This window comes from Sus scrofa, chromosome 2, assembly GCF_000003025.6.
Source record: "Sus scrofa isolate TJ Tabasco breed Duroc chromosome 2, Sscrofa11.1, whole genome shotgun sequence".
Taxonomy (NCBI): domain Eukaryota; kingdom Metazoa; phylum Chordata; class Mammalia; order Artiodactyla; family Suidae; genus Sus; species Sus scrofa.
The window spans coordinates 75067112-75081707 of NC_010444.4; the positions used below are offsets into that span (position 1 = coordinate 75067112).

The 14596-nt window shown below is 53.6% G+C and overlaps 1 protein-coding gene across 4 annotated transcripts; it reads left to right on the top strand.

The window, feature by feature from the left end:
* On the top strand, positions 1302-14194 carry TBXA2R (thromboxane A2 receptor). Of its 4 annotated transcripts, none has more exons than XM_021084111.1 (4): positions 1302-1316; positions 1556-2524; positions 7137-8005; positions 13426-14194. In XM_021084111.1, exons 3-4 carry the CDS (start codon positions 7220-7222, stop codon positions 13669-13671), a joined length of 1032 nt encoding a protein of 343 aa, XP_020939770.1. In that variant the 5' UTR covers positions 1302-1316; positions 1556-2524; positions 7137-7219; the 3' UTR covers positions 13672-14194. The 4 variants fall into 4 exon arrangements, with proteins under 4 accessions (XP_020939770.1, XP_020939771.1, XP_020939772.1 ...); XM_021084112.1 differs by lacking the exon at positions 1302-1316 and having other exon boundaries at positions 1397-1647; positions 2373-2524; XM_021084113.1 differs by lacking the exon at positions 1302-1316 and having other exon boundaries at positions 1397-1647; positions 2412-2524.

Below are 14596 nucleotides of genomic sequence, written 5' to 3' on the forward strand. Positions count from 1 at the left end.
GGCCATCTCAACCCCTCCCACACCTCCCATGTGCCCTTTGAGCCGGACAGGGGGAAGTAGAGGCCTGGAGACCTCCAGCCACTAGCCCAGGAAATGGTGGAAGCCCAGCGCCCACAGTCAGCTCCTGCCCACAAGTCGCCTTGGGTACGTCATTTCTGCGCTCCAGGTGTCGGTTTCCCCAACTAAAACGAGCATCTTAACCTCCTGCCTTGCAGAGTTGTGGTGAGACCCAGACTAACTGCAAGTCAAGTGTGCTCCTCTAACCCCTGCCCTGGCTGTTTCCCAGAAGGAACACTGTCCTTCTTATCTTAGGGCAGAGGAAGAAGGAACGGAACAGCCTCCCTCCATCTCTCGCTCCCCCCCCCGCATCTAGAACCCCAGCCCCACATCCTCTTTCCACCACATCTGTCCTCATTACAGTTCTCCAAAGCCTCATGCTGTCTCTGGCCTTCAAAGTTCTGCACGTGTAATTTCTGCCATGTCTCTTGGGCCTGTGGAACTTCTATACATCCCACAAAGCCCCAGGTCTCACACCTTTTGGGCTCTCCTAAGCCCTGTCACTTCCTTTGGCCCACCCCTATTGCAGGAGGCTGGGACTATCTGTATCCAACTCTATCTTTCTCCAGCTTGGAGGATTTTTGAGGGTAGGTCTGGTTTACAATCTACCTGGGGATCAAAATTGTCCTACCACATGGGCTGGGGACACAGAGTTGCTCTTAAGCAAGGGGTGGGGGAATAAGACTGCCTGAGGCATCAAGACTTTACAGAGGAGGGGGCCTCTCAGCCAGGACTCTGCCAGACGCATAGGAGTTGGGAAGACTGCTTGGTCAAGGAACAGGAATTAGGGTTAAATGGCTCTGGGATTCAGACAACAGGATAGAACAGGGGAGGGGCCATTTGGAGGGATGCAGAAGTGGAAGGATAATGGGCTGACCGAGGAGAGAGGAAAGCAGGGCCAGGGCAGCAGCCTGTCCTACTCATCCAACTGCCCTGTACTTGTACGCCCCTCCCAGGCCTCAAGGCCTGGGTGGGGCGAGGTTAAGGTCAAGCCTTAACTCAGGGCCAAGGAGGCCCAAGGCCACGCTCCATGCCCAAGCCCTGCCCTCCTTGCATCCTCCAAGGCCAGCCCCAGCCCCAGGGACCCCCCCCCTTCACCCACCTGAGGCCCAAGGACTGTGGGCAGGAAGGAACTTTAAGAAGCATCTTACTTTCCTGCATCACAGCCCAGCATCCACTCCTTTGCTCTAGCCCTGCCCAACTGGTCACCCTATGCTTTCATGGCTTTCAGCTGATGAGACCCTGGCCTGAAGCCCTGAGTGAGTCTGGCGGAAGCCCGTGGTGGGGGGCGGGGGGCGTCTTTCAAGGAAGCCCATCCTGCCTAGGGTGTCATTCCTCAGCCCTGCTTCCAGCTCCCTGCCTCCTCCTCAGTCATTCCTGAAGTGGCCCCGGGCATCCTTCCTTACCAGGCCCTGGGGGATAAAGGGGAAGCGTACCTCCCCACCCCCACTACAGGCAGCTCTGCTTCAGGCTTGGCCTCCTCTGACTCCCACACCAGCCTTTGAACTCACAGCAACCCCCTCTGCCTCGAAGCTGCCACACAGCGCTCCCAGCTCACCTGCTCCAGGAAAGCCATGAAACTTCTGGCTGGTGAGTCTGGTCCCTACTCCTCTCTAACCATCCCTACCCCCGCTACCGCCAGCCCTGGCAGGGTCCCGCAAACAGACCCTACATTAATTAGGCACCTACTGTGTGCCAGGCCCCACCTCACCGGGTTCACCAGCTCTGAGCCCTGGGCCTCTGGGCCTCCTGGGGAGCTGACCCTCTCGGCCCGCCCCCGCCCCGCCCCCTCCCGGCTTTGGGTGCTGCTCAGACGGTGAATAATGCGGGGCCTGGTGGCTGGAGTGCTGGGAGGGGGCCGGGCAGGGGGGGAGGCTGATGGCGGCGGGTGGAGGCTCCTGAGAGGGCGCAGGCCACCCCAGCCACCGCACCCCTATCCCTGGGGCCCCGGAGACGCACCGGCGCCTCTTCCCCAGGAAGCTGCGCAGTCTCCCTGCGGGGCTCAGGGGGGCGCCCACTGACCCACATCAGCCAGGCCTGGGCGTGAGGGGCGTGGCCAGCGCAGGGGGGGAGGGGTGATGCGAGACCGACGGAAGGACAGAGAGACATAGGCTAGGGCAGAGCCCAGCGCGGGCTGCAGAGCAGAGCACCGCCACCGCCCAGGCTATATTTGTCCCCGCGGAACCCCCTCCAAGCTGGGAGGGGACCTCGCCCTCCTTTGGCCCTGGGACCCCAAGCATCCTTGGCGTCCCGTTCCGCGGCGCCCTCCATCTGTGCCCTGCCGCGACGTGGCAGCGCCGGCGTCCTTGCTGCAGCCCGCCCTCCGTGACTCAGTTTCTCCTGGGGACCCGAAGGCCCGGCTGCCCTGCTTCCGCCTCCACACGTCCACCTTCCTGCCCGGCACCCCCACGAACACCAGCGACGCGGCAAGGTTACCCTTGCTCGCCCCATCAACCACCAACACCAGGTGAGGACAATCCGCATTAGGTTAGGGGCAGGCATAAGAATGGGCAGGTGTGGCTCGGGTGTATCCTGTAGTGATCTGCTCTGCTGCACGTGTGTCACCATGGGCGGTGACAGGTGCTGGGTGTCCTGGGGCTTAGGTGAGCCTGGGTCCCGGCCTGGAGTGCTACCTGTCCCGGGCACCTGTGTGTGTCTCTCTAGCGAGTACGGCAGAGGATGTGCCTGTGTGTGGGTTTCTTGGTCCATGCCTGACCACTCTGGGTCCTGTGGTGCCCCAGCCCGCGAGGGTGCCAGGGCGCTGGTGGAGCTGTTAGCACACTTCTGGTTGGTTGTGTCTGCAACCGCTATAACCGTGTCATGATAAACCACTGGCTATCTGGCCTGGGTCCTGTCCCTTTGTCTCAAACCTGTCCCTTTGTGTGCCCACTGGACAACCATGAGTGGTGAGCACTGGGAGGATGCCCACTGGGCAGATAACGAAACTGAGGCTCCAAGGGAACGTGTGAGTTAGGGCCAAAGCTCAGCTTTAACCCTGTCAGTCTGAATGTGGAGCCCCTGCTCTGCATCTTCTGTGTTGGGGGCCTGGTTGGTGTCACAAACAGGAAAAGTTCCCGGAAATTGAGCCTGTGGTGAGGGGAAGTGGGGGTGGGGGCGGGGAGGGGGTTGCTGGGGGCTGACAATGTCCCTGTGTGTATGAGTGTGGCTGTGTGAGCATCTGTGGCTGCACAAGGGCATGGAGGGGACCCACACCCACAGGCGGGTGGGTCTGCATCAGTCACAGGGACTGATCAGAGACTGGCCCAGACCCGGCAGTTTCTGGTGAGGGCACATTGCCATTCACCACCAGGGCAGCATCAAGAGGACTTAGGAAACGGGGAGCTAGGCTGAGGTCAGAGGTCACACCTACAGCTGCCACCTGGTTGCCCCACGCACCCGACCAGGAGATAAGCAGTGAGCTTATCTCCGGAAGGGTGCACCGCACAGCTGAGGCAGAGGCCGGGGCAGCAGGAGCAGGTCAGGCCTGGGAAGACCAGCCAGAAGACCCGCAGGGACCTGGTGTCCTTGTCATCCCCATTTCACAGAGGGGGAAACAGTCTCGGCAAGTTTGAGCCCCCAGCTTGGCAGGGGTAGATCTCGGACATTAGTCTGAGCTTGTCTGAGGTCACTGTCACCCCTGGGGGATGCTGGGTGGGCCACGGGGACAGGAAGCCCAGGCAGGCGAGGGGGTGGGGTGACAAGAGAGAAAGGGACTTGTGAAGAGATAGAAGACTTTCTGGAAGGAGAGGAGGAATGGAGCAGGCGATGACAGGCAGAGGAGGGGCCTGGTTCCTGGGAACTAAAGGCCACATTCCATCAGGGCCACAGTGGGGGGAGCCCAGCCCAGCGCCCAGGCCTCTGGGACAACAGTGGATGGAGCCCACCCCCCTGCCAGCCTCTCCCAGGTGGGCTGCAGGAGCACGGAATGTCCGTCCTCAGAGAGGAGCCAGAACCCGAGACAGAACTATCTGGAACCCAGGAGCCAGCCACATTCCTATCAAAGTTCTAGAACTGCAACCCCTTGAAATTCTAGACTCTTGGAGGCTTTCGGGTTCCAGAACTGGGAGCTCATTCAAGATCCAGAACCCTAGACCTTCAAAGTCCAAACCTTGGGAGTTCTTTTTTGTGGTGCAGTGGGTTAAGAATCTGATGGCAGCAGTTCGGATCACTGCAGAAGTTCAGGTTTGATCCCTGGCCTGGTGGCATAGTGTGCCAAGGATCAGGAATTGCCACAGCTGCTGCTCAGGTCTTGCCCCTGCAGCTGGAATTCAGACCGTGGCCCAGGAACTTCCACGAGCCATGCGTGCAGGCATTAAAAAAAAAGTCAGAGTTCCCATTGTGGCACAGCAGAAACGAATCTGATTAGCATCCATGAGGAGGCAGGTTCGATCCCTGGCCTCACTCAGTGGGTTAAGAATCTGGAATTGCTGTGAGCTGTGGTGTAGGTCGCAGATGCAGCTCAGATCCTGCGCTGTTGTGGCGGTGGTATAGGCTGGCGGCTACAGCTCTGATTCGACCCTTAGCCTGGGAACCTTCACATGCTGAGGGTGCGGCCCTAAAAAAAAAAAAGACAAAAAAGAAAATCCAAACCTCCCCACTTTATGACCAGAGAATCCTGGGTTTGTCCATCTAATCTGGGTCCATGCGTCCCACAAGGCACAGAATGAGATCGATTCCCCCAAAGGCCACACAGCGGTGCTTCTGAACCTTGGGCTGGGATAAGGACAGTCCCCTGCAGGGTGGAGGCCCTGCCATCCCTCCTGGCCAGTGTGGGAGGGGAAGGGAGACCTTACCAGGTGCCCCTCCTGGCCTGCTTGCCTGGGGAACTTGAGCTGGCCACTATCACCTGAACCCGTGGGGGAGACTGGAAACTGCAGGCTGGGGCCAGAGGGAGTAGTGCCAGTTTCCAGCCTCCCCCAGGCCAAGGGGCCTTGGTCACTGGTTTGTTCCCAGGCCTGCGAGGTGTGAGGCAGGGTGTGTGACCCTGCGTGCGTAACCTTCTGCATGAGGGTAGGGGACCAGGGAACCATGAGACTCAGGAGCTGGCAGTCCCTTCTGGCTGAGGCTGGGACAATGACCGCAGGGGCGGCCTGAGTCCCCAGGAATGTTCAGAAACAGCTGCATACCAGCTCTGGCGGGAGAGAGAGGGAGGGAGGAAGCCTCTGGAGGGAGAAGGAGGGAGGGAGGAAGTGAGAGCCCTGTTCCAGGAGGAATCCAAGGGCAGGCCAAATGTGAGAAGGCAAAGAGCACGCCCTTGCCCGGAGCAAAGGGCTCAGATGTCCAGGCGCATGGAAAACCCCCACCCCACCCCACCCTCTCTGGGCCTCAGTTTCCCCACTCGAGGCCACACCCCCAACAAAGTGGCAGTGGCCTTGGCTCTCTGCGTGGGAGAGACCTCAGTGCAACTGGCTCTCAGGAGCTGGATAATTTATGAGGCTAGATAAGGAGTTGCTGAGATGAATCAACAAGATGGAGTGTGAGGGGCGGCTCAGGACATTCACTGCAGAGGCCCCGACCCCAGGCACCACCGTGGGGACCAGCACGAACTCAGCATCGACATGGGCTGAGGAGTTCCCGTCGTGGCTCAGTGGTTAATGAATCCAACTAGGAATCATGAGGTTGTGGGTTCGATCCCTGGCCTTGCTCTGGGTTAAGGATCCAGAATTGCCGTGAGCTGTGGTGTGCCCACTCGGATCCCGCGTTACTGTGGCTCTGGCATAGGCCGGCAGCTACAGCTCCGATTAGACCCCTAGCCTGGGAACCTCCATATGCCACGGAAGCGGCCCTAGAAATGGCAAAAAGATTAAAAAAAAAAAAAAAAAAAAAAAAAGGTCAGAACCAGTCCCATCATCAGCCCCATTTTCTAGGAAGGGAGACTGAGGCTCAGAGCCAGGACCGTTGCTGTGGCTGTGGTTTAGGCCATCAGCTGCAGCTCAAATTGCACCCCTAGCCTGGGAGCTTCCATATGCTGTAGGTGCGGCCCTGAAAAGCAAACCAAAAACAAAAAACAAAACAAGAAAATAGGACCTTTATGAACTTTAACCACCTGGAAACTCCGTACCTCCCACGGTCCTGCCTCCCCCCACGTTTGCCCACTCTGATCCTGCCACCCGGTGCCCCCTCGGTGCCAGCACAAGGATGGCTCGTGATATGTGCCTGGGGCAGGAGGCTGGGGACCCGAATGCTAGCCCTGGGCTCGTGGTGACCGTATGCCCTCCTTGCTGTGTCCTTTGGGAGAACTGGGAGCTGGTTTTTGAATGGTCTCGTTATATTTCTACTCAAAATCCCCACATCTGGCCAGACGTCTCTCCACACGTCTCTCCAGACTTCTCCCCCGACCCCACACCGGGTAGTGGGTGCTTCCTGCTGCTGTTTATAGCCCATCCCTGGGGACCCTGTCACTCCAAACCAGCTGTTTTTTGTTCCCAGAATGGAACTGGATTTCTGGGTTTCTTTCTTATTAAGTAAAAATTGGGGAGGGAGAGAATATTCATGAAGCCAGTACATGAAGAAGGGTCTCCCTAAAACACAGGTGGGGGTGGGCCTCCCCCACAGGCCTTCACAGGAAATTGTGACCCTCAAGACTGACCTCAGAGCCGGCACAAGAGCCAGCGACCTCTGGCCATTTGTCCTTCCCGCACTGGACACGTGAAATCTATCGTGGATGATGCAGCCTGACAAGGGGTCAGATAGATGACCAACAGGGAAACGGAAGTTTAGAGAGAAGAAATCATTTGCCTGGGGCCACATGGTGCATACCCGGGCTGGAGTTCAAACCCAGAGTTTCTCAGCCCCTCTCTGCAACTTTGCAAATACTAACTGATATCCTCCAGGAGTTCCAGAGGAGACAGAACTCATCGTCACCCTTGAGGGTCACTGAGCCAGGGTCAGGACAGAGGTGGAGCTAGTGGTAGTAGTAAAAGTAATACTGAGTTGGGGTGTGAGATCACGAAAGACTTCCTCAAGAAGGGGATATTTGAGCTGGGGTATTGAAGGTTGTGTAGGAGTTCACCAGGGCTGTTCAGATTAAACTGCAGGATGAATCACCAGCAAATCTTCTCTGCCCACCTCCCCACCAGGTGTGCCTGAGCCAGTGCCAGCCCGCCCCACCTGCAGTCTTGGCCTGATGGGGTGGTGACCCTCCCTGCTCCGCTCTGGCACCATGTGGCCCAATGGCAGTTCTCTGGGGCCCTGTTTCCGGCCAACAAACATCACACTGGAGGAGCGGCGCCTGATTGCCTCCCCCTGGTTCGCGGCCTCCTTCTGCCTGGTGGGCCTGGCCTCCAACCTGCTGGCGCTAGGTGTGCTGGCGGGTGCGAGGCAGAGCAGCTCTTATGGGCGCTCCTCCTTCCTGACCTTCCTCTGCGGCCTGGTCCTCACTGACTTCATGGGACTGTTGTCCACCGGTGCCATCGTGGTGTCCCAGCATGCCGCCCTCTTCGACTGGCAGGCCGTGGACCCTAGCTGCCGCCTCTGCCACTTCATGGGTGTCATCATGGTCTTTTTTGGCCTGTGTCCGCTGCTGCTGGGAGCTGCCATGGCCTCAGAGCGCTTCCTGGGCATCACCCGGCCCTTCTCGCGCCCTACGGCCACTTCGCATCGCCGGGCCTGGGCCATGGTGGGACTGGTGTGGGCCACCGCGCTGGTGCTGGGCCTGCTGCCCCTGCTGGGCGTGGGCCGCTACACCGTGCAGTACCCGGGCTCCTGGTGCTTCCTCACACTCGGCAGCGAGCCAGGAGATGTGGCTTTTGGCCTCCTCTTCGCCTGTTTCGGCAGCCTCTCTGTGGGGCTATCCTTCCTGCTCAACACAATCAGCGTCGCCACCCTGTGCTTTGTCTACCACGGGCAGGAGACCGCCCAGCAGCGCCCGCGGGACTGTGAGGTCGAGATGATGGCTCAGCTCATGGGCATCATGGTGGTGGCCAGTATCTGCTGGATGCCACTGCTGGTGAGTGGCGGGTATGGGGGTTCCTGCCAGGGGGCTCCCACCACCCTTGGGGACTAGGCCTTGGTTCATTCCAAATGAATTCCTAGCCCTCAGGTTCTCATCTGCCTGAGAAAATGTGGGCATGCCACCAATGTTCAGGGTCCTTCCTTGAGGAGCTCATGAACGAGACACAGAGAACCCCAACCAGGACTGGGATGGAGGCAGTGTCCTGGGCCTGGGATGCCCAGGGAGGGGCTCCAGGGCTCCCTCTGGGGTATCAGGGAAGGCTTTTCAGAAGAGGGGCATCGGAGATGGGGTTTTGAAGGATGAAGAGGAGTTTGCCTGCTAGACTGAAACAGGGAAGGCATTCTAGGTAGAATTACCAAATCATCAAACACATCCTAAGTCTATTTTGTGCCTAGTGCTGGGCTGGACCCCAGCCCTGTACAGAACTTTCCCTGAGTCAAGGGAGCTTGTTGAAGTCCTTCCACGGATTGATGTAACTGGCCACTTGGAGTGGTTGTTTTTCCATCTCTGATTAGATCAGGACAAGCCCGGAATCTGGAATCAGATACTTGGCTTCCCACTCCTGTACAGCAAGGACTTACCTGGCTATGGGCTTCCCTCCTCCAGCCTCAAATTCCTCTCATCATGGGGATTATTAAAAAGGTGTCTGCCTCAGAAGATCCTGTTGTGGCACAGCAGAAATGAATCCAACTAGTATCCATGAGGATATAGATTCAATCCCTGGCCTCGCTCAGTGGGTTAAAGGATCCAGCATTGCCATGAGCCGTGGTGTAGATCTCAGATGCGGCTCAGATCCTGCGTTGCTGTGGCTGTGGTGTAGGCCAGCAGCTGTAGCTCCAATTTGACCCCTAGCCTGGGAACTTCCATAGGTCGCGGCCCTAAAAAAGCAAAAAAAAAAAAAAAAAAAAAAAGATGTACGTCTCTCAGTGACAGTGAGGATGAAATCAACTCATTTATTCATTTGTTCCTCCAACAAACATTTGTGGAGTGACTATTATGTTGCTGGCTCTGGTCTAGGCACCGGGGACACAAAAAGTTTTTTCCAGGGGGAAAAAAACTGACAAAAATACTTGACTTCCTGGAGCTCTTAGGCAGTGGGGAAAACAGAAAATAAACATAGTAGGAGTTCCCTTTGTGGCTCAGTGGTTAATGAACCCAGCTAGGATCCATGAGGATGTGGGTTTGGTCCCTTGCCACGCTCAGTGGGTTAAAGATCTGGCATTCCCTGGAGCTGTGGTGTACATCGCAGACTCTGCTTGGATCCTGTGTTGCTGTAGCTGTGACATAGGCCAGCAGCTGCAACTCCGATTTGACCCCTATCCTGGGAACTTCCATACGCCACAGGTGCGGGTCTAAAAAGCAAAAAAAAAAAAAAAAAAAAAAAAAGGAAAAGGAAAAAGAAAGAAAGAAACATAATATATAAATAAGTGAAGTGGTAGATATTAGGAAGTGATAAAGGCTAAACCAAAACTTAAACCTGTGGGATAGGAGAATTACAAATTTGATTTTGCTTTGTTTTGCTGAGAATGCTTTTACACGTGTGAATGGTGAGAGAAAAAATAGAAAGGAGCATAAGTTTCTGTGATATGTGAAAATAACATGAAACTCAAATTTCTGCATCCAAAAATAGAGCATTAGTACACAGTCATACCTATTTGTTTCGTGGTAACTTTCTTGCTACAACAGCAGAGACAAAAGTTATTTTGACAGAGACCATGTTTAAAACGTTTACTATTTGGCCCTTTAGGGAAAAGTTTGCCACCAAAGGGGGCCCAAGAAACATTTCATGATTCAGTGATTCTACCTAGCATATCTTCTCCTTTTTTTTTTTTTTTTTTTTGGCTAGCAGTTAAACTCCTATTCATCCTTCAAAACCCTAGCTCCAGTGGTTTTAGTGCAGGGCAGGGCCCATCCTGGGTGTTCCAAGAGAGTAGAAGCTGGAAGGCAGGGAGGAGAAGGAGGCTGAGGCAGATCCTTTTTAGGGACCTCTTGGTGAAGGCGACGTTTGAGAAAAGACATGGAGGAGGTGAGGGAATGAACCATGAGGAGATATGGGGTAGAGGGAACATTCCAGGCAGAGGGCACGGTCAGTGCAAAGGTCCTGGGACAGGACTATACCTGGAGTGTTGGAGGAACAGCGAAGAGGCTGGTGTGGCTGGAGGAGAGTGAGTGAGAGGGAGAGAGGAAGTGATGGGGGTGCAGGGAGAGGACAGGGCAGATTGTGCAGGCCTTGTGGGTGTCAGGGAAGACTTTTACTAAGAGGGAGGCAGGAGCCCTGGAGGGCTGTGAACAGAGGAGAACCTGACTCAGGTGTTCATGGGCATCGTCTAGATGCCTCCCAATAAATAATAAGGACAAGAATTTTAAGCAAGTGCAAAAATGGCCTTAGTTCTATGAGACCAGGCTGGGGAGGGACACCCCAGGGACAGAACAGAAGCACATTTCACAGGCAGAGCTGGGAAATCCTGTAACGCCACTCTCCTGCTACCCCTCAGTGCCTGCAGCTGGGACTCACCCCAGGTACCAGTTTCTTGCCGACTTCCTGCTTCCTTCCCCAGTTGGGTGCACAAGTCTGGCACCTTGCAAGGACCCTGACTTGCCAGACTCAGGCAGGTCCACATCATGTACATGATGCCCAGCCTCTTCCTCCTCCTTGCCCTCCAGCCTCTACTCTCTTGGAATACCAGAATGGGCCCTGCTCTGAAACATTGCAACTGAGGCTTTGAAGTATGAATAGGAGTTCAACTGCCAGATCAAAACCAGAAAGTCATCCCAGGAAGAATCATTGAATCATGAAATGATTCCTGAGTCCTCTTTGGTGGCAATTTTTTTTCTTTTTTCTTTCTTTCTTCTTTTTTTTTTTTTTTTTTTTGGCCCCACCCAAAGCATATGGAATTTCCCAGGCTAGGGGTCAAATTAGAGCTACAGCTGTCGGCTTACACCACAGCTCATGGCAATGCCGGATCCCTGACCCACTGAGTGAGGCCAGGGATCCAACCTGCATCCTCATAGATACCAGTTGGATTCGCTTCCTCTGGGCCACAGTGGGAACTACAAGTTTTTTTTCTTAAAGGGCCACATAGTCAACATTCTTTTTTTTCCTTTTAGGGCCATACCCACGGCATATGGAGGTTCCCAGGCTAGGGGTCTAATCGGAGCTGTAGCCGCCAGCCTCCACCACAGCCACGGCAACGCGGGATCTGAGCCGTGTCTGAGACCTGCACCACAGCTCATGGCAATGCCAGATCCTTAACCCACTGAGCGAGGCCAGGGATCAAACCCACAACCTCACGGTTCCTAACCGGATTCGTTTCTACTGCACCACAACGGGAACTCTGGTAGAGTCAACATTTTAAACGCAGTCTCTTGTCACAATGACTTTTTTCTGCTGTTGTGGCATGAAAGCTACACGGAAAAGAACAGCACAGCCGTGAGCCAATAGGACCTCATTTATGGACTCTGAAATTTTAATTTCATGTCATAGTCACATGTAAAAAACTATGCTTTCTATTTTTCCCTCACTATTTACACATGTAAAAACAATCTTCGCAAAACAACCAAGCAAACCAAAACAGCAAAAGTAAAGCCAACAACAACAAAAACAAAAACAAGTGGCAGGCCAGATTTGCTTCATGGGCCAGGTCCTACTCTGAACTCTCCCCTGGCTCCCTATGTCGCCAAGAAAGGCCCACAGACGCTCCCTTCAGACTGATCCAGAAAACTGCTATTCACCATCTAGTTACCTCACCCAGGCCGGGTCAGGCTGGACAGTGCTTCCCTCACAGCTCTGCCCCTCCACCCCACTGCCCTGCCGCAGCCACCTTGCCACATGTCCTGACTGCACTGTGAGCCTTGCGAGTGAGATCCAGGTCTGTCTTGGCCACTGCAGTGTCCCCGGTATTACCCAGCACACAGTAGGTGGTCAGGAAACACTGGTAAAATAATAATTTATTTTAATATGATATACATAATAATAATATGACTTATAATTATCAAACAATATAAATTTTAATTATAAAGTACAACCCACATTATAATGAATTATTATATGGTTACCGTATCATAATTAATAATTATATCCATCATTATGTAATATATTTATATAGCTATATATTATATAATTGTTAAATATTTCGTAACATATAACTACAGTTAAGGAGTTCCCTGGTGGCTCAGTGGGTTAAGGATCCAGCATTTTCACTGCTGTGGCTCTGGTTACTGCTATGGCATGGGTTTGATCCCTGGCCCAGGAACTTCTGCTTACCTTGGGCATAGCCCAAAATAGCCATACTATAGTTTTATATATATATATTATATATATATATATTTTTGTATTTTGTCTTTTTAGGGCCGCACCCGCAGCATATGGAGGTTCCCAGGCTAGAGGTCAAATTGGAGCTGTTGCCATCGGCCTACACCAGAGCCACAGCAACACCAGATCTGAGCCATGTCTACGACCTACACCACAGCTCACAGCAACGTCGGATCCTTAACCCACTGAGCGAGGCCAGGGATCCATCCCACAAACCTCATGGTTCCTAGTTGGATTCTTCTCCACCGCGCCACAACAGGAACTCCATATATTATTAATTAACACTTAATAATTGTATCAATCATTATATAACAGTCACATAATTATATAGTTATATATAATTGTTCCATACTATAATTATATATTATAGTTATAGTCAATATATTAATTATCTGTAGCTAATTATATGATTATGTTCTATAATACTTTGTTATATATTGTGTAATATTAAATATAAAATCCAATATTTTGGAGTTCCCTAGTGGCTCAGTGTGTAGTCACTGCTATGGCACAGGTTCAGTCCCCAGCCTGGGAACTTCTACATGGCACAGGTACAGCCTAAATAAATAAATAAGTAAAATAAAATAAGGAATAAAAAAAAATGAAAGAAAAAATGTTTTAAAACCCAGTCTTTACTAAAATATATTTAAATGATTTAACATAAGAATTTAACATAAAAATTATTTCATATAAAAGTGTCATAAACTCTAAATTTAAATAGAATATAAAATTACTTAAAGTATATATTTAATCCAATTATTTAATATACAGTTTATGCCATAATTTTATTATATTCTAAAATTTGTATAAAATATAAACCTTTCATAAAACAATAACGCTGGCTGTCGTAGCGACATAGCAATGCCACCTGTCCGCACCTGCAAGTCCTCTTGTCTGCCACATTTAATCATGCCCAGAAGAGGAGCAGGGGAAGGGTGCTATCTTATGGCCACACCAACTGAAGCTCAGAGAGGTCAGGCCTCTCTCCCAAGGTCACACAGCACAGTGGTGGTAACACATCGGCACTGGAGCTTGGGGCCGGCTGGTGGAGGGCAGGGCTGACAATCAGCCTGGCCCTGGCTGACCCTCTGGCCCCTGGCAGGTCTTCATCGCCCAGACAGTTCTGCGGAGCCCGCCTGTCATGAGCCTGACCGGGCAGCTGCCCCGAGCTACGGAGCAACAGCTGCTCATCTACCTGCGCGTGGCCACCTGGAACCAGATCCTCGACCCCTGGGTGTACATCCTGTTTCGACGGGCAGTGATCCGGCGCCTCCACCCTCGCCTCAGCACCAGGTCCAGGTCGCTCTCTCTGCAACCCCAGCTCTCCCGCAGGCCCACGATGCAGTAGAGTCTGGGCTGGATGTCGGTGGTGGCTCTGGATGGACAGAGGACAGTGACCCTGCCAGTGTGTCCCCCATTAAACCTTGGTCCTCCCTGATGGTCGCTGTGAGGTCCCGGGAGTCAGGAGTGCAGGATGGGCAAAGGGTTTGAGGGGCAGGATTGTGCACTGTCTTCCATCAGCCCCGAGGACCCCTGACTCTCCCCGATCCCCCTTTCCAAGGCCTCCTCTCCCCTCCCTCAGCCCCCTCCCCACTCTGTGTCCCCTCCCAGCCCCAGGAAGGATGGGGGTGGTGATTGGGAGGGTGTCTGGGGGGAATCAGACTTGTAAGCCTCCCCTTCCAGAACTCCTCCAGAAATGGGGGTTGCTGGCTCCTGAGTATGACCTACTTACTTGGAGTACAGTTGGTTTCCCTTGACACCCCAACCCAAAAACGCTGTCTAGAAAAAAATTGAATGTGAATGGGTAAGATACCCTCCCTCTTGCCAAAATATAGTCTCCACCTGGGCTTTATTTTCCTTTGGCTCTGGAATTGTTGATTGTTGAATTTCTTGCATCAGGATTCCTATCACCCCGCTATCCAACCTTGGGGCAGCCTTGCGGGGCTAGGGCGGGCGGTGGGGAAAGCGCCAGGGCTGGGCTAGCTTGTGGCTCCTCTCCCCACCTCCTTCACAGAGTCTTCCCTAAGCACTTTACAGCTTGGATCTCCTGGAACCCTCCCTACAGCCCCTAGGAGAGTGTTCTGGGATTAAACCCATTTTGCAGGTGAGGAAAAGAGAGGGTGACTGTGAGGTGCACGCCTGCTTCCTTCACTGCAGATGGGTGGACCCCACCATAAGCTTGTGGTTAGCCACCCACTCACTGAGCCCTTCAGACTCCCCAAACCTCAAAAAAGCAGCCCCTGGCCCATAGCAGGTGCTCAATAAAGGCAGAT

Excerpts from the sequence above, each read along its gene's own strand:
- TBXA2R (XM_021084111.1), top strand. The coding sequence starts at position 7,220 with ATGTGGCCCAATGGCAGTTCTCTGGGGCCCTGTTTCCGGCCAACAAAC. Across the intron at positions 8,006-13,425 it reads TCTGCTGGATGCCACTGCTG|GTCTTCATCGCCCAGACAGT; the intron begins GTGAGTGGCGGG and ends GGCCCCTGGCAG.